Genomic DNA, 22,191 nt, shown 5'->3' with positions numbered 1-22,191 from the left:
GCGAGTGTCCCTTTAACCCTGAAAATGGAGAGCTAGAAGTCGAAGAGCAGGTTCAAGAGGTTCCGGCTCCAAAGGGGACAGTGACAGGAAGCAAGGGGGCCAAAGGGGGGACTTCGGCTCCACGAGCCCAGTTCCCACAGCCACCGAAAATATCGACAGGGGGAAAGGTCTTTAAACAAATGCCTCTCTTTATCGAGGAAGAAAAATGTTATTACATTGATCCATTGACAGGACAACGTGTGAGCAGTGAGGAGGATTGCACCCTCGGGGCAGTCCTAGAGGTGGATCAGAGAGGGCCGTTTGTTGAGGCGGAAGTGGCAGGGTGTCCTACAACGTTCTTGGTGGACACTGGAGCTACTCGATCAACTCTGAGATCAGCGGTGGTTCCAGACTTGCCAATGTCAGGGGAAACAATTCAGGTGTTAGGAGTCGCAAAAAAAAGGATGACTAGTCCTTTGACAGAACCAGTGTCTGTGAAGATAGGAAAGCACATGAACGAACATCAGTTTGTGGTCTGTGACTCGAGTCCTGTATGTCTGTTAGGAAGGGATTTGTTGTGCAAATTGAACTGTACAATATACTGCACCCCGCAAGGAGTGGAGGTACAGACTACAGACGATGATGCTACTTTCAAGGTGGCCAATTCAAAATCTTGTGTAGAACTATATCCTACTCTGACAGTAGAAGATCTTCCCCAAGACTTAAGAGATGCAGTGGCGTCAGAGGTATGGGATTTTACAGGAGAAGAAATAGGATTGATTAAAGGGGTAGAACCGGTAAAAATACTGGTAAAACCAAATGCCGAGTTTCCAAGAACACCTCAATACAAATTGTCCCAAGAAACGATTGCAGGAATAAAACCTGTGATCGAGTCAATGATTCGACAGGGAATACTGAAAGAAATCGTGGGTAGTCCTTGTAACTCCCCGATTATGGGTTTGCAGAAACCTAGTGGGAAATTCAGGATAGTGCAGGATTTACGAAAAATTAACAACATAGTCGTTTCATGTTGTCCCGTGGTACCGAATCCATCAGTGATACTATTCCAAATACCATGTCAAGCAGAATGGTTCACAGTGATAGATCTTTGTCAGGCTTTCTTTTCAATTCCATTGGATGAAGATAGCAGGTATCTTTTCGCTTTTAAAATGGAAGATCGCGTTTTAACATGGTGTCGAATCCCACAAGGATTCACAGACAGCCCATCCATCTTCAACCAGTTGTTGAAAAAGAATCTCGAAAATCTAGTACTGCCGCAGAATTCGGTTCTGGTCCAGTACATAGATGACCTACTTGTTGCGTCAGAGACTGAGGAAGCCTGTAAAACAGATTCAATTGCCTTACTGAACCATTTAGCTGAAAATGGACATAAGGTATCTCCGAGCAAGTTACAGTACTGTCTGACTGAAGTGCAGTATTTGGGACACCGGTTAGAAAAAGGAAAACGCAAGGTGTCTCCGGAGAGGATTGAGGCGATAATGAAGATGAATGCACCTACCACACAGAGAGAAGTTAGAATGTTTTTAGGGATGGTAGGTTACTGCCGACAGTGGATAGTTAACTTTTCACTGAAAGCAAAACCCTTACAGAAACTGACGCACAAGGAGGTGAGTGATCCGGTACCATGGGACGACGAATGCCTGGTGGCGTTCTTGCAGCTGAGAGACGATTTGTGTCGTGCTCCGGCTCTGGGAATGCCCGATTACGAGAAATCATTTTCACTCTAATGCTGTGAGAGAGAGGGATGTGCTTTGTCAGTCTTGGCACAGACCCACGGAAATGCCCGTAGACCAGTTGCATATTTTTCGGCTACATTAGATCCAGTAGCCGCAGCGTTGCCCGGATGTCTCAAATCCGTTGCTGCAACGGGTGTCAGCATTGAAAGGAGCGAGAGTATTGTGATGGGACATCCAGTAGTGGTGTATGTACCGCATTCGGTTGAATTGTTAATGACCAGGACGAAGACGCAGCATCTGACCAATAGCAGGCTCACGCGCTACGAGCAGGTTATTCTTGCCGCGGAGAACGTGACCCTCAGGAGATGCCCTGTCTTGAATCCTGCTACTTTGATGCCATTACCTACTGTAATAGAAGGCGAAGGATGTGAAAACCACGATTGCCTTGATGTGACTGAACTATGCACGAAACCCAGACCAGATATTGTGGATGAGCCATTGTCTGACCCTGATGAGATTTATTTTGTTGATGGCTCATGTTTAAGAGACGATACTGGTCGGTTGAGAGCAGCTTATGCTGTTTGTACCATTACTGGAGTTGTGGAAGCCGCTTGCCTGGAAGGAGTACATTCCGCACAGGTAGCAGAAATTATTGCCCTAACTCGTGCCTGCATAGCAGGAAACGGAAAGAGAGTCACCATATACACGGACAGCCAATATGGGTTCGGTGTGGTTCACGATTTCGGGCAGTTGTGGTCTCAGAGAGGTTACATGACCTCCTCCGGTTCGTCCATTCGAAATGGAGAATTTGTGCGATTATTGTTAGAAGCATTACAAGGTCCAGATGCCATAGCGATAGTGAAATGTGTAGCTCACACCAAGAATACAGACTTTGTATCACAAGGCAATAGGTATGCTGATGAAGTCGCACGTTATTGTGCGGAACAAAATTATTCTTTCTCAAAAGTGGAAATTGAAGGTGCTGAAGAAAAGACAGAATTGAGCATGATGTTAGAAACCGTGGATACCTGGGAAGATTTGAGGGTAATGCAGGAGAACGCACCAGAAACTGAGAAAAAGGCATGGGAAACAGCAGGTTGTGTGCGAAGTGAAATGGATTTTTGGGTTTCAGCAGATGGGAGGGCTGTGTTACCTGAAGAATTAGCTAATCCCATGGCGAGAGAAATACATGGTCCAGTACACCTAGGAAGAGACGCTATGATGAGAGTGTTTAGGCAAACTTGGTATTGTCCTAAATTTAGAATAGCAGCAGAATCAGTATGCAAGCGATGTGTTACCTGCCAACAACTGAACGTAGGCAAACGAACACCAGTCACACTGAGTCACATTGGGAGGTCGGGGGGGCCTTTCAATAGAATGCAACTAGACTTTATTGAAATGCCAAGAGTCAATCGCCTTAGGTATGTGTTGGTGATTGTATGCGTATTTTCCAGATGGGTTGAAGCGTACCCTACACGTAGGTGCGATACACTCACAGTGGCTAAATTGTTGCTCAGGGAGTTGATACCGCGCTTCGGGGTGCCTGCCTCTTTGGAATCGGACAGAGGAAAACATTTTAACAGCGAAATAGTGAAGATGTTGTGCTCCACTCTAAAGATTGATCAGAAACTGCATTGTAGTTATCGACCAGAAGCTTCAGGAATTGTGGAACAAGTGAACGGCACTCTGAAGAATAGATTGGCTAAAGTAGTGGCATCCACATCCTGAGTTGGCCAGATGCTCTTCCTTTAGTGCTCATGAGTATGCGCAGCACCCCTGACAGGAGGACAGGTCTCTCTCCACACGAGATTCTGATGGGGAGGGCCATGAGACTTCCCACGGTTCCAACTGCTGCCCTATTGAATATTACAGATGATCTGATCTTGGATTATTGTAAAGGACTGTCTGACGCCATCCATTCTGTGTCCCTTCAGGTGCATGCGGCTGAAGTTCCAGCATCAAGGAATTTATGTCATGATCTGAACCCAGGAGATTGGGTGTTGGTCAAGAAGCACGTCCGGAAGAACTGCCTAGATGTTTGCTGGCGTGGGCCCTTTCAGGTAATCCTGATCACGAACACCGCGGTGAAGTGCGGGGGGCTGCCAAATTGGATCCATGCATCTCATACTCGAAGAGTTCCAGCACCTCTAGAAGAAACAGCTCCTATCCCAGACGAAAGTCCGGAAGTGGAAGAAGAGTCACAAGAAGGTATCGAAACAGCTGAGGGGGTGTCGGAAGAAGTTGGGAACGCATCGGATCCAGACGAAGAGCGAAGACAGGACGGCAGTGAGACTGAAGACGCAACTGAAGGAGAGAGCAGCAGTGAATACGATTCAGACACAGATCAGTACCAGAGCGATCAAGAACCGAGGGGGAGGACGAGAAATAGGAGAATAAGGCTTGGAGCTGCCACTTGGCCGGAAAGAAGAAGGAGGCTAAGTTTAAGGTCAGCCCAGGAAGAAACCCTTGCTCCTATATCCAAAGACTCGGATTCAGAAGAAGATACTCAGGATCAAGCGCAGGAAGGTCCTAGAAGGTCAAGGAGGGTGCGAGTACCTAGCAGAAGATACTCTACTCCTGATTGGACCTACCTCGTTGCAGATGTCCGTGGGACACAGAACCGGGAGGGTCAGGGAAGTGAACCTGATCAGAACTGACCCGATCATCACAGTACAAATACTGTTCCTGCTACCAGGAGTGGAGGCCGAAAGGTTGCTGACACTCAACATCGTCTACCCTCCTCTCCTGAGCGGGATAAGGAAATTGATTCTAGAGACAGTTGATTTTCCAGTTTGCTGTTCACGATATCCAATACTGGAGGGAACTCTTCTTCGGTTGGAAATGCTTGAGCGAGTAGTGGAAGTTCTTGGAGCGCTCATTGTATTGGACTAACACTTTGTTGCGAAAGACTTTTGAAAAGACTTTGAAAAATTACTGCAAGATAACCTAGCGCCGAGTGGAAGAAGAAAAAATGGTAGGGGTTTCCTTTTAGCGGATGGAGAAGGGCTAGGGTTGTCTATTTTCTACAGGACTTTAAACTGTTTTGCGGAGAAAATTGTCAGTTTCTCAGTGTTCAAAGAGACAGACATTGTTTTAAAGAAAGACTTTGTTCAGAGAGAAGGAGAAGTGGATGCTGGAAGAACGTCTAGAGCTACACTGTTTGAGAGCATGGAGGCTGGCAACCCGAACCGCAGGGCAAAATGTATAGTTGGCACACTGTTAGGAGTAGTGATTTCTCTGATAGTTTTAGTGGTTACTGTCTCATACATAGTGGGACACGAGAGGGATGCAACGGCAGTCAAAGAAGTCAAGGGAGTGACAACACAGAGGACCACTACTGTTAATTATAAGGGAAACATCAATGATAAAGACAAAGCGTTGTTAGATGCAGAAATAAAAAGGTTACACACAGACGAGTCACAGGGAAATTTCAGGTCAAATGCTTATGCCAAATTGCTTTATGAGTACATTGATGTCATGGAGGCGAAGAATTGCTACGTTTGTATGCAGTTACCAGCTTCTGTGGATGAGGGTATCAGATACCATCATCTTCCATTGACATATGGAATCACATGCAGTTTGTTGTTGAGCATATTCTATGGACGAGAAGGATTCGAGTATTATTTCTCGAATTTCGACTCGACATTGCCAGAGGTCCCAAATTACAAGCATTTAAATAAGTGGGACTATTACAAGAGTGAAGACAGATTACAGAAATGGTTTCTTCCATGGAGAACGATAGACACATCACATGCCCGAAGAAATAATCTGACTTGTCAAGTATCAGAAATTGAGAAGAAGTTTATAGGGCAGGTGGATACTCGATACAGAAGGCAGAATATTCAGAAAGCTTCAGGACATTGGGAGACAGATTGGACCAAAGAGGAAAGGGAACACCAAAGGAAGGGTAGCAAGGGTCCAATTGCTCTAGACAAAGAGAAAAGGGGGAAACTATGTATTCACAGAAGTTCCTCCTATTATGAAAATATGTTTGTAGGGGAAGTTAGTTGTGAACATGCTTTCCAGTTGGAGTATTACTCCAAGGACTTTTTGAAAGAAATGCAAGCCATACCAAATGTATATTTTGTGTGTGGAAGGAATGCCTATGTGAGGTTACCAGATAATTGGTACGGATCATGCTATTTAGCGATTGCCTTTCCCAAAATATACCATGCCGAGAATTTGGTGACAACAAAGAGAGGAAAACAAGCTAGGGGGAGAAGAGATCTTGCCGCTGAAGAAGTGGTTGGAGATGTATTTGGCGTGGTATTTCCATTTTTGGGATTGATACTGAATGATATTAAGCTTAGGAGGTTAGCTACAGTCGTAGATAGGCTATCTGCCAGTACTGCTAGATCATTAATGCTGGTGGAAGGTGAGATGCAATCGATTAGGGCAATGGTTCTTCAGAACCGACTTGCTTTAGACGTTCTGTTAGCTAAAGAGGGAGGAGTCTGTAAGGCTTTGAAGGTCCAGGAGTGCTGCACTTACATTCCGGACAATTCAAAACCTCTAGAGAAATACATACGAAACATCACTGCAATTCACCATGAAATTGAGGATCTGGCAAAAGTTAACGTGTGGGAAAAAGTAGGTAATGGAATGGGTAAAGTTGGAGGTTGGTTTGCCAACCTAGGAAAGGGTATCGTTTGGTACATACTGAAACCCATTATCATAATTGTGATTTGTGTAATCACTTTGTGGGGATTGGTGCGTCTGTATCAGTGGTATAGAGCAAATAGGTTGCAGAGATCTATGAGAGAACAGGAGAGAAAGTTGACAGCGATGCAGGATACTCAATACAGGAGTCTGAAGGCATTGGAGACAATGAAAAGAGGTGGCACTGCCACGACTTCACTTTGAAGGGTTCTACATTTTGTGATGGTGTTTTGATGGTGATGACCCCTGAAGGTCATCAAAGGGGGGATTGAGAGAGCACAAATCTGAAAAAAATATATAAGTGCACCATATTTACAAGCACGTAGTTAGTTAACATATGCCTTGCACCAGAGTGTCTTATATTCAGTAGTGGAATGTATAGAGTGTTCAAGTAGAGTAACAATAATCATAACCGTGTGAGAATAATGTAGAAATGTTGGAATGAATATGAAAACCTCACGTTCTCATGTTAAAGGAATCGTGTAAGAGTTAAGTGGAAACTTGCAATCCAGTATATTGTGTAGGCCTCATGGCAATTCACAGAAAATCTAAACGTGCTGCTAAAATAATGTGAGGTGGGGTTAACGTGGTTCTTCCAAAATGTATTATTGGATTTAGTATTGAAATATATGCTTTATAGATGTGTTGCTTTAAGAAACGTATGTTAGTTAAGAATGCTGTTTAATCAAGAAATGTTTTAGAGTGCAGGGACCCGCTTCATGTAAATCAAGTAGGCCCGAACTGATAGTGATGCTCCTTTGATGTGCAATGTGCTCGTTAGGGGAGAAGTCGAGAGGTGCCAAGTACAGAGCTTTGCATTTGCTTTACGACCTATAGATATGGTGGCGCCTGGAATTTGAGGCCCACTGTAGGACGGCCTGTATGCAGGTGCGAGGGGTCCTAATCAGTCAATATGAATGGAGCCTTGTTCAGTGGCGCTTGGCACAGGCCTGTAGGAGTCTTCAGGAATTTCAGGGGGTACCGGCGCACTGAAGAAGAAGCCTGGGAACCAAGGTCAACTTTAACGAGGGTCTTGAAGAGTACCATCATGGAGTTTACCGCGCAAAGATGTACCACGTGAGGGGCGTCCCAAGGGGCGTTCCTATCGGAAATGTGATTTGGTATTAGGGAAAGCGACCCGGGAGGAGAGCAGGGCAGATGATTTTGGGAGCCTAAGGAAGCGGATGGGTAGGCAGATAGGCTGATCAGGAGAAACTCATTATCAGAGAAGAGACAAAGAGAAGTGCGTGATCTTCTTAAGAAGCCACCACGGCTGACACCTAGAGGGGTAAAGATCTTGTTAAGTAGGGATGTCACTTAGCGTAGTGTAGGGACAGACTAACCTGAATTTTCTTTTCTGTAATGACTTTGAGGTTGCAACTTGTATCCATTTTGGCAACGCTCATGATTTTTGAACTTGTACTCATTATTCTGTTTTGTAGACTCAGATTATTCAAAGAATTCATGTTCATAGTGATACCAGTTTATCTTTTGAATCTCATCTTGAGAAGTTTGTATCTTCAGTTATCTTTGACTTTATATTAAATCTTTGAAACTTAATCTTGGTCAGTGGTCATTTAGAGTGGTGTAAGTTCTTAATCGATTGACCTATTGTTAGATTGCCTTTTATTCAATGACAGGTACCAACGATCCAGTCGACTTGGTTTGGGAGCTGGTAAGGTAACTAGTAACCAGTAATCCCGCGTTAACCGTAGGATGTTTGTATGAAGTTTGAATGTGGAATGAGTGTTTTGGTCAATAGTGTGTTTACAGTGATGGTACGTCAGGTGTAATTCTCTTGAATTAAATTGTACATATCTGTATATATTTTTTCTGTGTTTTTCATGTATTGTTCATGCACAAATAATTATGTGTTTAAAAAATGAATGATGACTTAAAAAGTTTAATAAAAATTGAATTTTTTTGCAATTTAAAAAGCAGGCTATTATGTTATGTTCATAAAGTCATTTCCAGAATTAGTTCTAGTATTAAGTCTCAGTACTGGCAGTTGTTTTGTTCGATATTATTTTGATGTCGGGCATGCAGATATGCGTCCGATCGACCTCTAGTCGGCGGACCCGACTGCTGAATTTTGATATGACTGGACATGGTGCGGTCTCAAGCTCCCTTTTCTGTATGGGAGAGTGTGCTGTGGTCAGAAACCGGCCACAGCACAAGCTCCCAAATAGAAAAGGGAATTTGTGTTGATACCTGCACTGTGTGCATCTCGGTGCCTGCCACACCATGCAGGGATGAACAGGGGGCACCTAAGGTGCCCCCCCCCCCGTTCCCCCACTGGAGGCTGCTGGCTGAAAGGGGCCCTGCCTTTGAACTGGTTTCGGAGGCTTTCCGAGCAGCATCGTAATGAGGCCCAGAGTCTTTCCCTACAAATGTTTCACCTTAATAATGTAAACATTTACTGGACATATAAATGTGGATGGATATATATATATATATATATATATATATATATAATATATATATATATATAATATATAATTTAGTGTATATATATTTTTCTCTGGGATGCTTTAGTGCGGCTGTCTAAGACAGGCTCTGGGTGCCACAAACAAATAAAATCCTTGCCTACACAAGGAATAGTTAAGACTTCTCCAGTATTCAGAAAATACGTTTATTGGCTTCCTCCCATGTGTTTTGGCTTTCGCCTTGGTCACGGGTCTAAAGGTGAAGCAGTCATAACATCTATAAGTAAATGTCACATCTTCAAAAAAGTGAAAACAGACACAAATGCTACATGATCTCATATTAGTGACTCAAGTGGACGCCATCTTGGAACATCACTGAGCACACAGCAATCCAAGGGCACTGTTGGGAAATTGTACATAATATGCAAAAATGTATATGTAAACACATGCCACACGTCTGTATAACAGTTTGACAAATGATAAATGCAAATTATTTTGGTAAAGAAATAAAATGTCTTCCAAGGTAAAAGCCGAAACGCGTAGATGAAGCCAATAAACTTGTTTTCTGCATACTGCAGAAGTCTGAGTTATTCTTTGTGTCAGCAAGGATTTTATTTGTATATGTGTATATAATATGTATGTACACACAAGTATTTAACTAAAAAATACCTCTTAGCACTATTTTTTTTATAGAAGAACAACATCTGAACAAATTAAGTAGGAGTTCGTTATAGGTCTCATAAAAGTTTGGACTTACTTTGGGAAGCTAACTCTGATTGTCACAACTGAATTACAAAAAACTAGGCTTTTTTGGCCGCAAATTTAAACTCCTGGAGAGTCTCCTGGCAGATTACATGATTTAGTATGTTCATGGATCAGAAACTTGTCTGTAGCCACTTTACCCTTTAACTTGTTGGAAACTTTGAGAACAAGTGTGGCCCAGAGAGGCTTTTTAATGATCTGTATTTCTTTTAAGGAGCTTGGAATACAACACGAAAGTAAACATTAATCAACGAAACGTGTCATTAGAGGTAAAAGCTCATTAAGACATTTATTGATCAAAATGGAAGGTCCCTGCACAAGAAGTCAGGGTCACTGATTTCATGATAGATCGAGTTTCTGTAGTTGTGGTTCTTGGTACTGACGCACCTTCACGTCCACTGGGGCTGGATTCATCGGCATAGCATCAGTTTAATTAACAAGTCTAAGCCTGAGGAATGAAAAGGTGAAGAGGAAGTGCAGAGTGCTGAGCATCCACGAAGGTACTAGAAATGACAGAATGGTGCCTCACTAATAACACATTCATTTTCAATAGACTGCACTACAAACAAATGCAGGGTCCGGCCATGAGTACGTGCTTCTCCCCCAGCTATGTAAATCTTCACATGGGCTGGTGGGAGGAGCAAGTGTTGAGGGTCTCGCAACACCGAGCCATGACAGAGAATGTAATCATTTACAACAGATACATAGATGACATATTCATTCTATGGAAGGGAACCAATGAGAGTGATCTCAGCTTTGCCACTGAAATAAATAACAACAGTCCAAATCTCAGCTTTACTAGTACCACTAGTCAAGTATCCATCCAATTTCTAGACCTAGAACTGTTTGTGGCAAACAATAAAATACACTCCCGCACTTACAGGAAACCCACAGCAGGCAATGCAATACTACACGCCCAGAGCTTCCACCCAACTAAACTGAAACAATCAATACCGTATGCTGAGTGTCTGAGAATGACCCGTAACTGTAGCAGGGTAGTGGATTTGCAAGAGTCAAAACGGGAACTTTTCACTAGACTCAAGAACAGGGGATACAACCAAGTCACATTGACTAACGCTGAGAAAAAATGTGCATTAAAGAACAGGAAAAATCTTCTGTTCCCTGAACAAAAAGAACATCAAACACATCGAACCAAAGCAATCTCAGCCCACACCACTAGGCTAATCACTGGTTAAAATAGCTACCATGTCAACTTACGTAAAATCTTGAATAGACATTGGCCTCTGGTTCGAAACGACCCAGTTGTAGGTCCCCTGTGTGACAAAAGTCCCTCTCTCACATTTAGGAAGGCTAAGTCCATGCGAAGAGAGTTAGTGTGCAACCCACCCACAACCCTAAAAAACACCACTTGGTTACAATCACAAAGGGGTTTTTTCAGATGCTCCAAGTGCAAAGCATGTAGACATGGCGTCAACACACATTCAGTCAGACTTCCATTCAGGCATACACCGTATAACATCAGGGGCAGCTACTCATGCAAAACAGAGTACGCTGTATATGTACTTGAATGCACTTGTGGGAGTAGATACGTGGGTAGTACGATACACCAGGCCCACGTGAGGATACTACAACACCTCAGGGCGATTGCCAATAACGATCAGACATACCCTGTGGCGAGACACATTACTTTACACCATGCAAGAAATGCCAAAGACCTTACTTTCTTTGTAATAGACAGCATCCCCAAGAACATTAGGGGTGGGAATTGTCTGTTGGCACTCAGAAGACTGGAGTCGAGATATATCATTCTTCTCGACTCCAAAATCCCTAACGGGTTAAATGCGGACGAGGCGCTTAATGTGCACCTCTAGTCCTCTGCCGCTTGGCCCGCGCACTCTAACCCCCCTGTTAAAACATGTAGAACTCACTTATGATCATTAAGTTTTCGTAAACAAGTTTTGACACTAGGATCACCTAAGTTTCCTTTGCACTTTCTAGCTTTGCACAATGTGAGCACATGTGGTAGAGCACGTGAACAGGCAAACACAAACTCCATACAATCAAGAGAATTTGGGAGTTAGGCATCCAATAATCTTCAATAAACAATTAGCGACACCCCTACCCACTTAGGTCCCTCAGGTCAGTCAGGCTTACCAATCATAAATACATAACATTGATACACTCCAGCACGATAAGTTCAGACAATAACGTGATGTATACAATGAGCTTGGAGCTCACAATTACTGGATGAGTGTAACTGTGACTACTTTGGCGCTTGATTTAGCAGTTCTCGCTGACACTAAACTCCAGCATGCCTGAGATAGGCACAGGGTCAGACTGATTTGCATATAGCCATGTCTGAACTGGGGTGGCAGAGTGGGCTAAAGAACGGTGATGGATTAAACCCAGATCTTTTGACTGGGTGTGAGTATTTGATTGATTCAGATGCTCCGTCCATCACCACCCCCTTTTGTACCGCTTTTGGCCGCCATAAGTGTGGCAGGGTATGCTCAGACGTGAGTCCCTTGCTCACTTTGCCACTGGATTCAAGCAAGCCGGGCTGAAGATGGCTGGAATGCCAGAAACCGGTCCTCGGAAGCTTGTTTCCGGTCCAGGGAAGACATGGCTTGGCAGTTCGGGCTGGACTGTTCCCATCAAGCACAGGGTCAGACTGATTTGCATATAGCCATGTCTGAACTGGGGTGGCAGAGTGGACTAAAGAACGGTGATGGATTAAACCCAGATCTTTTGACTGGGTGTGAGTGTTTGATTGATTCAGATGCTCCGTCCATCACCACCCCCTTTTGTACCGCTTTTGGCTGCCATAAGTGTGGCAGGGTATGCTCAGACGTGAGTCCCTTGCTCACTTTGCCACTGGATTCAAGCAAGCCGGGCTGAAGACGGCTGGAATGCCAGAAACCGGTCCTCGGAAGCTTGTTTCCGGTCCAGGGAAGACATGGCTTGGCAGTTCGGGCTGGACTGTTCCCATGAGGCACAGGGTCAGACTGATTTGCATATAGCCATGTCTGAACTGGGGTGGCAGAGTGGGCTAAAGAACGGTGATGGATTAAACCCAGATCTTTTGACTGGGTGTGAGTGTTTGATTGATTCAGATGCTCCGTCCATCACCACCCCCTTTTGTACCGCTTTTGGCCGCCATAAGTGTGGCAGGGTATGCTCAGACGTGAGTCCCTTGCTCACTTTGCCACTGGATTCAAGCAAGCCGGGATGAAGACGGCTGGAATGCCAGAAACCGGTCCTCGGAAGCTTGTTTCCGGTCCAGGGAAGACATGGCTTGGCAGTTCGGGCTGGACTGTTCCCATGAGGCACAGGGTCAGACTGTTTTGCATATAGCCATGTCTGAACTGGGGTGGCAGAGTGGGCTTAAGAACAGTGATGGATTAAACCCAGATCTTTTGACTGGGTGTGAGTGTTTGATTGATTCAGATGCTCCGTCCATCACCACCCCCTTTTGTACCGCTTTTGGCCGCCATAAGTGTGGCAGGGTATGCTCAGACGTGAGTTCCCTTGCTCACTTTGCCACTGGATTCAAGCAAGCTGGGCTGAAGACGGCTGGAATGCCAGAAACCGGTCCTCGGAAGCTTGTTTCCGGTCCAGGGAAGACATGGCTTGGCAGTTCGGGCTGGACTGTTCCCATGAGGCACAGGGTCAGACTGATTTGCATATAGCCATGTCTGAACTGGGGTGGCAGAGTGGGCTAAAGAACGGTGATGGATTAAACCCAGATCTTTTGACTGGGTGTGAGTGTTTGATTGATTCAGCTGCTCCGTCCATCACCACCCCCTTTTGTACCGAGATATAATACCAGCGGGTTTGTCTGCCGCGGAAGCCTAATACAAATGAGCTGGGGATGCCGACCCTAAGTGTCCACCAACCACAGATGTGTATAGTAACACGCACATACTTACTATAAATGCCGGTCACATCGCAGATTATATCTGTGGGGTTGGCTGTAACGGGTACACAAAATGATCACTGTATATACAGCTCACCAGGTGCAAATACATGCATTTTTCTTTTGCTTTTTTCACTTTATAATGTTTAAATATATTTCTTAATCTTTAATTTTCTATGACATAAAAGAAATGTACTGAATAATTAGGTTACAATTATATGTAATCAAAGTACAGGTTGTACAGGATGTGATGTACAAAACAATATGATTTGTGAAAAGTAACATGAGAGTGACTAGGCAAATAACTCTTCTATGTTTATTTAGAGTGGTGTCATAGGGTTGTCACGACAACCAAAACCAGTTCCAGCATGTCAGATTGGACCTACATAAATGTCACTGTTTTGAGTTCTGATGTAGTGAGCAAGGTGGTTCTGTCCACCGAAACGCGTCTGAGCGAATAATTGGTGAATAAACCTTATCTTATTTTGAGTATCCACGGAGTCAGCGCCTTCTTTCTGAAGCATTAAAGTTGCACTGGTGTTCGATATATATATATATAAAATATAATTATTGTATATATATTTTTCTCTGGGATTTCACGACAATTTGGTGCGGCTGTCTCAGACAGGCTCTGGGTGCCACAAACAAATAAAATCCTTGCCTACACAAAGAATAGTTAAGACTTCTCCAGTATTCAGAAAATACGTTTATTGGCTTCCTCCGATGTGTTTCGGCTTTCGCCTTGGTCACGGGTCTAAAGGTGAAGCAGTCATAACATCTATAAGTAAATGTCACATCTTCTAAAAAGTGAAAACAGACACAAATGCTTTTTGATCTCATATTAGTGACTCAAGTGGACGCCATCTTGGAACATCATTGAGCACACAGCAATCTATGGGCACTGTTGGGAAATTGTACATAATATGCAAACATTTATATGCAAACACATGCCACACGTCTGTATAACAGTTTGACAAATAATAAATGCGAATTATTTTGATAAATAAAGAAAATGTCTTTCAAGGTAAAAGCCGAAAACGCTTTGTGGAAGCCAATAAACGTATTTTCTGCATACTGGAGAAGTCTGAGCTATTCTTTGTGTCAGCAAGGATTTAATTGTATATGTATATATAATATGTATATGTACACATAATTATTTAACTAAAAAATACCTCTTAGCACTATTTTTTTATAGAAGAACAACATTTTAGCATTTCATTTTAGATATAATATTTCGGAACTAATTCAGTAGGCGTTTGTTATAGGTCTCATAAAAGTTTGATTTACTTTGGGAAGCTAACTCTGATTGGCACAACTGAATTATAAAAACTAGGCTTTTTTTCCGCAAGTTTAAACTCCTGGAGAGTCTCCTGCAGATTACATGATTTAGTTTGTTCATGGATCAGAAACTTGTCTTTAGTCACTTTACCCTTTAACTTGTTGAAAACTTTGAGAACAGGTGTGGCCCAAAGAGGCTTTCTAATGATCTGTATTTCTATTAAGGAGCTTGGAATACAACACAAGAGTAAACATTAATCAATGAAACGCGTCATTAGAGGTAAAAGCTCATTAAGACATGTATTGATCAAAATGGAAGGTCCCTGCACAAGAAGTCAGGGTCACTGATTTCATGATAGATCGAGTTTCTGTAGTTGTGGTTCTTGGTACTGACGCCTGAGGAATGAAAAGGTGAACAGGAAGTGCAGAGGTCTAAGCATCCACGAAGGTCATACACGTTTTTTCATTATAAAGAAAATCTGCAGTGTTTGCATTTTTCAAGTGAGTGATTTGTCGGGTACTGTCACGCGTTTTAGGATCTTAAAGATTGTTTTTTCAATTTTCAGAATTATTTTTTTTAATTAGAAATCAATCAAAAAATAACTTGCAGCGCTCATATTTTACATAAACTGTATGTATTAGTGAGCTATTTAGAAGAATTAAAACTATGCGATGGGTTTTCAGATGACATCCGTTACATCATTTAAAGGGCTCCAAAGATTGTGCTCAGTTCAGTTGAATGGAAGTGAAGGGTAGTAGTTTTGCGTGATTGGAAAAGGGGGAGAGGCACCCATTTTTTATATAAATAGGGCCGAGTGTGGCTCTGTGATCAAGAAATAGATAGGCAGGGCATGGGGAAGGCAGATGTCCATTGAGGTGTCGGGTGCTGGCCCGATAAGCCTTATTTTCGTGGTGAGTGGTTTGCCACCGGTTCATACCCGTGACACATTGAAGTTACCAGCCTGGCTGGGGCAATACCCTGCATTTCTGGCTTCAGATGATCAGTACTTGGGAGCATGAGTCTAGTGGCAGAGTACAAACCCTTCCTTGAAATTAGTCTCTGGCTGGCAAAGGCCCATGCATTTGTTACATTAAACAGTTACGTAAGTTCTACTCATGAAGCGGGAAATTGTTTAACGACATTATCATTCCTCTTTTGTTGTAATTATACGGTGTGCCACAGTCATTGTAGCTACTTCTCTCCTAAATACATATGCTTCATAGGCAGAATCCTTACACCCACAAGTGCACAACATGGGACCAAAGTCACATAGGTCCCCATTACGATGTCGGGTGGAAGGCCATCCGACATTTTGTCGGTGGCGTTCCGCCTGACATCTGAGTCATCGGTGCGACTGCCGTATTATGATATGGGCGGTCTGACAGACAATCCGCAATAGGGAATATATACTTTCCGACCGCCATGAAGGCGGTCGCATCCTAATTTGGGAAGCAAGACCGTCAACTCCTTGTTGGGTGGTCCCATTCCCGACATGATGCCGGTCAGACAGCCGTCCGACCGGCATCGTAATGGGCCCATAGTTGGCAAAGCTCTACCAAAACAACAGCACTGTCACGCATCACACAAACATACAACTAGAACCACTATGATAAACACACAACAGCTAATTCTCTCAACACTGAATCACATTACCTAACTGATCTACGAAACACCAAGAGACATAATTTCACGGCGGCAGAGCAATGGACAACTTACTACCCAATGCAGAAAAGATGTGAGCCCTTGGGCACATCACCTGCACATGGTCCTCTACAAGGATCTCTCAAGGTCAAACACAACTCACCTCCACACTGATCCAGAGAAACTACTGCCAAAGTGATCAGCATTGAAGATACTGTCTACTAACCTCTCACAATCACACAAACATCAGGCACAGTTGCTTGAGTACCGTCCCTGTTGCGCACTGATGGGTACCTGGTTTGAGAATACTCTTCCGTGCCAAGGGAATTTTGGGTTAGCACCATACAAATGTGAAAAATAAATAAGTAAAAGAGAAAATTTGATATAAATGGATTTAAAAGGTGTTCAGTGGTCAGTGAGAAGTTCCCTGAAAACAACCTATGTTTGATTATTGGCTGGAACCTCTACACAGGTGTGCTGAGTGTTTGTGGTGAGTGCATCTTATCTTGGGAGGATATCTTCTCCTGAAATGTTTCAGCTGCAGATGTGAAGCATGTCTGCAGCTGGGAGGAGATGGTTGAAAGCAATGTCAAATGAATACAAGAAAAGACAATTACCACTTGAGCTCGGCAGTCTGTTTGATAGAAGCTATCTTGAGGCTAATCGCACTGCTGCATTTATTCTTAGAGAAGTGTTACCTTCAAGGAACAGATGGGAATTAACCCTGAAAGATAGGCAATCAACTGGATTCTATCTGTTGAAAATGACTATACTGGGCTGCTAATATGGATTTTTATATGTCTGTTAAATACTATTTTAAATGCTAATGATTTGCATATTGATTATGGGAAAATCAGGGCATCTCCCAATAGCTGACCCTGCTTTTGGCCATTTGTGGTTTGTCGAGGACAGGGGTCTTCAAACCGGTGGGTGGGCCCCCCTAGGAGGGGCTTAATTGATCCTGGTGGTGGGCAGGGTGGTGGTGGTGGGGGGGGGGGGTTGTCAGTCTCTGATTAAAAGAAGCATCAGGCTGATAACTGTGCTTTGGTTTAAGCTGAAAAAAAATGAGTATTAGTATAAGGCCTAGCTAATAATAATAGTATGTTTAGCAATCATGTATTTGATTGCATTTCTCAAAGGGGTAACATTACTTAACTGCAATGTTTAAATAAGTCTAGACATATTTAATTAAACATTGGCAATTTATTAGAATAATTGTGAAAAAGTTTGTGGAGGGTCCCAATGATTTATTTTATTTACGGGGGGGGGGGGGGCTTGGTGTTAACAAGTTTGAAGACCATTGGTCTTGGGAGACCATCTCAGTCCAGCTCATTACAGACACTGTCTCCAGACCTGAACTTTTTACCCACAAATCAATGATTTCAGGTGTGTTATTCTAATTTATTCAGTAGGAACGAAACGAGACTACAGAACCCACAATGCATTGAGATTTCACATAAACATCCAGGACTGGATACGGTCCTGTAATGATATGGAAGGGGGAGCTCTCACTCAATGTATCGCTGTGCCTTCACTGTTTTCTGGGACGTTTCATTGCACAAGGCTCACACCTGCGGTTTATGTTTTTTAGGTGATGCTGGTCGGAGACTCCGGTGTTGGAAAAACTTGCTTGCTGGTGCGTTTTAAGGATGGCGCTTTTCTCGCTGGCAGCTTCATCTCCACCGTTGGCATCGACTTCCGGGTAAGGAGAAATGTATCCCACTATGTGTTTTGAGGGTTCACCCACATAGAGCTTGGTGATTGTAAGATCCAGGCAGGACAGCACTCTTTGGATTTCTAACCTCGCGTGTAGGAAGAAAGGGAGGCGGACGAGCAGTCCTTGTCCTCGCCTCTATTGGTGTGGTGTGATCGCTTGCCCGCTTCCTGATCAGACTTGCTGGACTTCAATCGGCAAGAGTGAAATCGGGTGGATTTTACCAACATTATCATCATTCTGCTTGATACCCTAGTTTGAGATTTAGTTAATGTTGATTGAGATGTTGGGTGTTATCAATGTTGATGATGTTCCTAGGAGTGATTGTGACACGTGGTGAGTTCAGGCATCTCAGGCAGGGTCTTATGTGGAATTGAAGAAAGTTAGAGCCCCAGAGCTGTCACAATATGGTACATTCTTGGTTGAGATTTGGCACTCCAAATTATACCTGCCGAAGGAGGTCTCTGCACCCATCTTCACTTGATCCCATATTTCATAGGGGAGTACATCATATGGCAAAAATATTGCATTCAGTGCAACGACCTAAACAGTACATTACAAGTCAAATGTTAGTAAGTGGAGTTAAGAACGGTTAATATATTTAAACTTGTAATGCAAGGGATCCTGCAATCTCTGTATGAAACCTGTCTCTAATTGCTGTATTCGATGCGACTTGTGACGCATCTACTCACCTGTAATAAAGAAGTGAGTTAGCTGCTCAACGGTAATAACTTATTAAAGTTGAGTTCTGACATCACACTGCCTGCTGCCAGAGACAGCAGCCAAGATGAAAGGCAGGTAACAAAGCATCATTAAAGCATAACAAAACATGGTTTTCCTTTGTTTTACTAGATGAACAGTGAAAAGCAGAAAGATGATATTTATGGTAACATGCTTATTTTATGAACGCCTTAGATAATTATAGAAAAGACAGAATCACTCTGCCAGTTCCACACATTCTGAGCTACAGCCTTTAAAAAAAAAGTGACTTGTATTAAATGAATTCTAATACATTTTGGGGACAAATATCTAACTGCTGTTTTGGTGTATTTAATTTTGCACCAGAGATTCTACTTTTATTCTTTAATTCTTTTGAATTGCAAACATGACAACTATTTTATATAAAAGAGCAATGCACCAAGGATTTAATTGGTTTGTGGAAAATATGATGATGTGATCTTGTATTATAAAGAATAAAGTACTCCCTACCATACAAGGATTTAAGTGGTTTGTGGAAAAGATGATGGTGTGATCTTGTGTTATAAAGAATAAAGTACACCCTGCTGTACAAGGATTTAAGTGGTTTGTGGAAAAGATGATGGTGTGATCATGTATTTTAAAGAATATAGTAAGGATGTTGCCAATCACCTCAGCCTTATGCCTTGTTCCTCTTTATGCTCACTGAACTCTTCGGTGGCTTGCAATAGCCTTATATTATATGGCAGGTACTTTATCTCGTATATCTTTCTGATGTAGGGATTGACGATTGAGTGGATGCAATATTTGTGTAGGTTGATACTGTCAACCTGGTCTAGAGGCATACAATCCAGATAGAAAGACTTTCTTTGGTGACCAACCTTCCTCATCTTGAGGCCAGTACCTGGGTTGGTGTCTTATTTTGATTTAGAATTGTATTTCTTGAGATCAGGTGTATTCTTTTCCATTGAGGTGAATGCGTCAACACGGGAAGTGATACGATTAACCACCTCTCCGTGGCGCAGAGGGTATTTAGGACTTGCATGCACTGCTTGAATGCATGTGTCCTGTTTTTATCGAACATCTGATAGGTGTGCCATTGTGTTGCTATAGCATGTTGATCATGGGTGGCAAAGGTGTAGGCAGGCTTCTTCATGAGAGCAGGTACTGACAGGGTCTAAGAAAAAGGGGCTAATTACCGGTGAAGGACATTTAAGGATTAAAATTGGTGCAAAAGCTGCTTAGAAAGATGGCGATGATCTGTGTCTGAGAGCGTGAGGGGATGTAGAACTGATAATGGGGCATCACCTCCACATTTCACAGGTTCTTAACTTCTGCTGTGGATGCTCCCTGTTGTTGATTCTGTATGTGGTGTCAGAATAAACAGTGCAGTTCTCAGCAACGCTTAGGTTCGAAGCCAGGTTATCTAAGCAGGGAGCATACCCCTGTTCTTTACGCTTCCCCGAAAGCTGATCATTTCCATTCAGTATGCAATGTCCGATTGTGACTGTTTCGCCTTGCTCTGTTCAGCCTTTTAGAACTGCTTCAGCGTGCACTATATGACACCATTCTGTTCCTTCAAGGTGGGTCAAGGATGACCTGACTCATGGCAAATTTTCAGGTTATCAACATAGAATACATTTACCACACAGAGAATCTAGATGGAACTCCTTTATGCAATGGTTTTCTTGAAACTGTAGCAAGGATCACAGATCAGGATGTATTCTGAACCCCTTTATGACTCACTGAAAGATACTGAGAGATGTCTGCATTGCCTTCCTCCTGAAATCCAGAGCTCTCAATCGTGGGCTGTTATGAACACCCACCCAAAGCCTGAACTCACACAGATACAGAGAGGCAATTCTTTTCACCGTATGCACTCTACTTGACTAATATATTGCATGAAAAAAAGGACAGAAACACAACATCCTGGAAGAAGCAAACACTCTTAGGGGAATGCAAGATTTTGCAAGAGGTGAAATCTAAACAGGAAAAATGTGTTTGTTCCCAGGCTGAGAGGGCATATCTGTTTTTGCCGACTATGTCTGCCACGGTGATGGGGCAAGGAGGGTGGGGGCTTTAAATGTGTGGCACCACACCAACTTGTCTTTATCACCGTCCCTTCCAACGACTACCCAGCAGCCTTTCTCGTCATAATTCCACATTCTAATACAGTTCAAGCAATTAGGGGGGATCTGTGCAACACAGTCATTGTGAAAATCTATTCTTTTCAGTTATTGATGTCAAAATGCTGCTTAGAAAATTCTGGTCAACTTTTTCTGTGCAACTTTTCATTTTCATAGGAATTCGTCAGGAAAAGTGTAGTCTATACCATTTCAGACTTCAGGATCAAGCTTTAATAGCAGTCATTCCCCTCTCAAAGTGGATTTAGGCCCACAATTCTTTGATAGTCTGTTCAAACACAAAAGAAATCTTAGTTGTATACATTGTGTGAAATAGGCTGGTGGCCATAAGGTTAAATACATTCCTGCAGCTAAGCTGCTGCCAAGTAAACATTCACAATTACCTCAAATGCATTATGACAATTTTATTTAGCCTTTTCGTCTGTCACTGGCAAAGATCTTTTGTTACTGAAAAAGAAAAAAAAACTAAAATGGGCTTTGAGCCTGCCCATTAATTATCAGTGGTTGGCTTCATTGTCTTTCTTGTTTTCTTGCTTCTCGTTGAAGAATGCGAGTGAGCGCGTCTGCTTCAGTTTGTATTCATGTTTCTCTCTTCCTGGGATCATGGACCAAGTACTGATTGATTTCTTCATTAATGTTGGTTCCCGCTTCTTTCACAGTGTTTGTGGTATATTTCTTTTTTTTTTCTTTCAAGACAACTTAATTACTGGTTTGTGAATCTGCGTAGGTTCAAATTACTTTCTATCGTAAAGCTATGTTTACAAGGCATACAGACAAGTAATTCCTCGCTTCATGATATAAAGTAATTTTCGAGCGACGATGTTGTCTCTGAGCTGTAAGCGGAGAAACATAAACCTTTCGAAAACAAAACACTGTATGTTTGATGAATAAAACAATCTCTAAATTATGAAACGGGCAACCCACAAATATTCATTTTGACCGCCTGTGGCTTTTACTGATTATAAAAGTATAAACATTCTTCCTTCCTTTAAGACTATTGTCAGACTGTATGTGTTTTTAGGTCTCGCCAAGGCAGCTCATGTGCCGACTCTTCGAGTCATGCTGTATCTACTCTGTGGGCTTAAAGCCCGCCCATCGCTTTTAATTGGTTGCTTTGCATCTCCTTCACAAAGGCTTGCTTCTCTGTGGGTTATATATCCCTCCTTTTTGTGTGTTGACCCCTCCCATGGAGCATGCCTCCATTTCTTGTAGGCTTGCCCTTTTGTGCATGTAGGTTTGTGTAAGTGCACTATTTTTTTATTTGGAATGCCAGCTTTTCTTCCTGTCAGCGTTTACCATGTAGCGTTCACACATTCC

General features: G+C 42.8%; 1 protein-coding gene across 1 annotated transcript in view; it reads left to right on the top strand.

Moving 5' to 3' along the window:
• The window catches only part of RAB26 (RAB26, member RAS oncogene family), a 904,454-nt gene that overhangs the window by 81,037 nt on the left and 801,226 nt on the right, over positions 1 to 22,191 (top strand). Inside the window, exon 2 of the mRNA XM_078664850.1 lies at positions 17,912 to 18,022. Coding sequence (XP_078520976.1) covers positions 17,912 to 18,022 — 111 coding nt within the window. The remainder of the gene's footprint in view (positions 1 to 17,911; positions 18,023 to 22,191) is intronic.

This window comes from Lissotriton helveticus, chromosome 10 (genome assembly GCF_964261635.1).
Source record: "Lissotriton helveticus chromosome 10, aLisHel1.1, whole genome shotgun sequence".
Taxonomy (NCBI): domain Eukaryota; kingdom Metazoa; phylum Chordata; class Amphibia; order Caudata; family Salamandridae; genus Lissotriton; species Lissotriton helveticus.
Note: the sequence above shows the minus strand (reverse complement) of the source record. Positions and strands in the feature narration are given on the sequence as shown.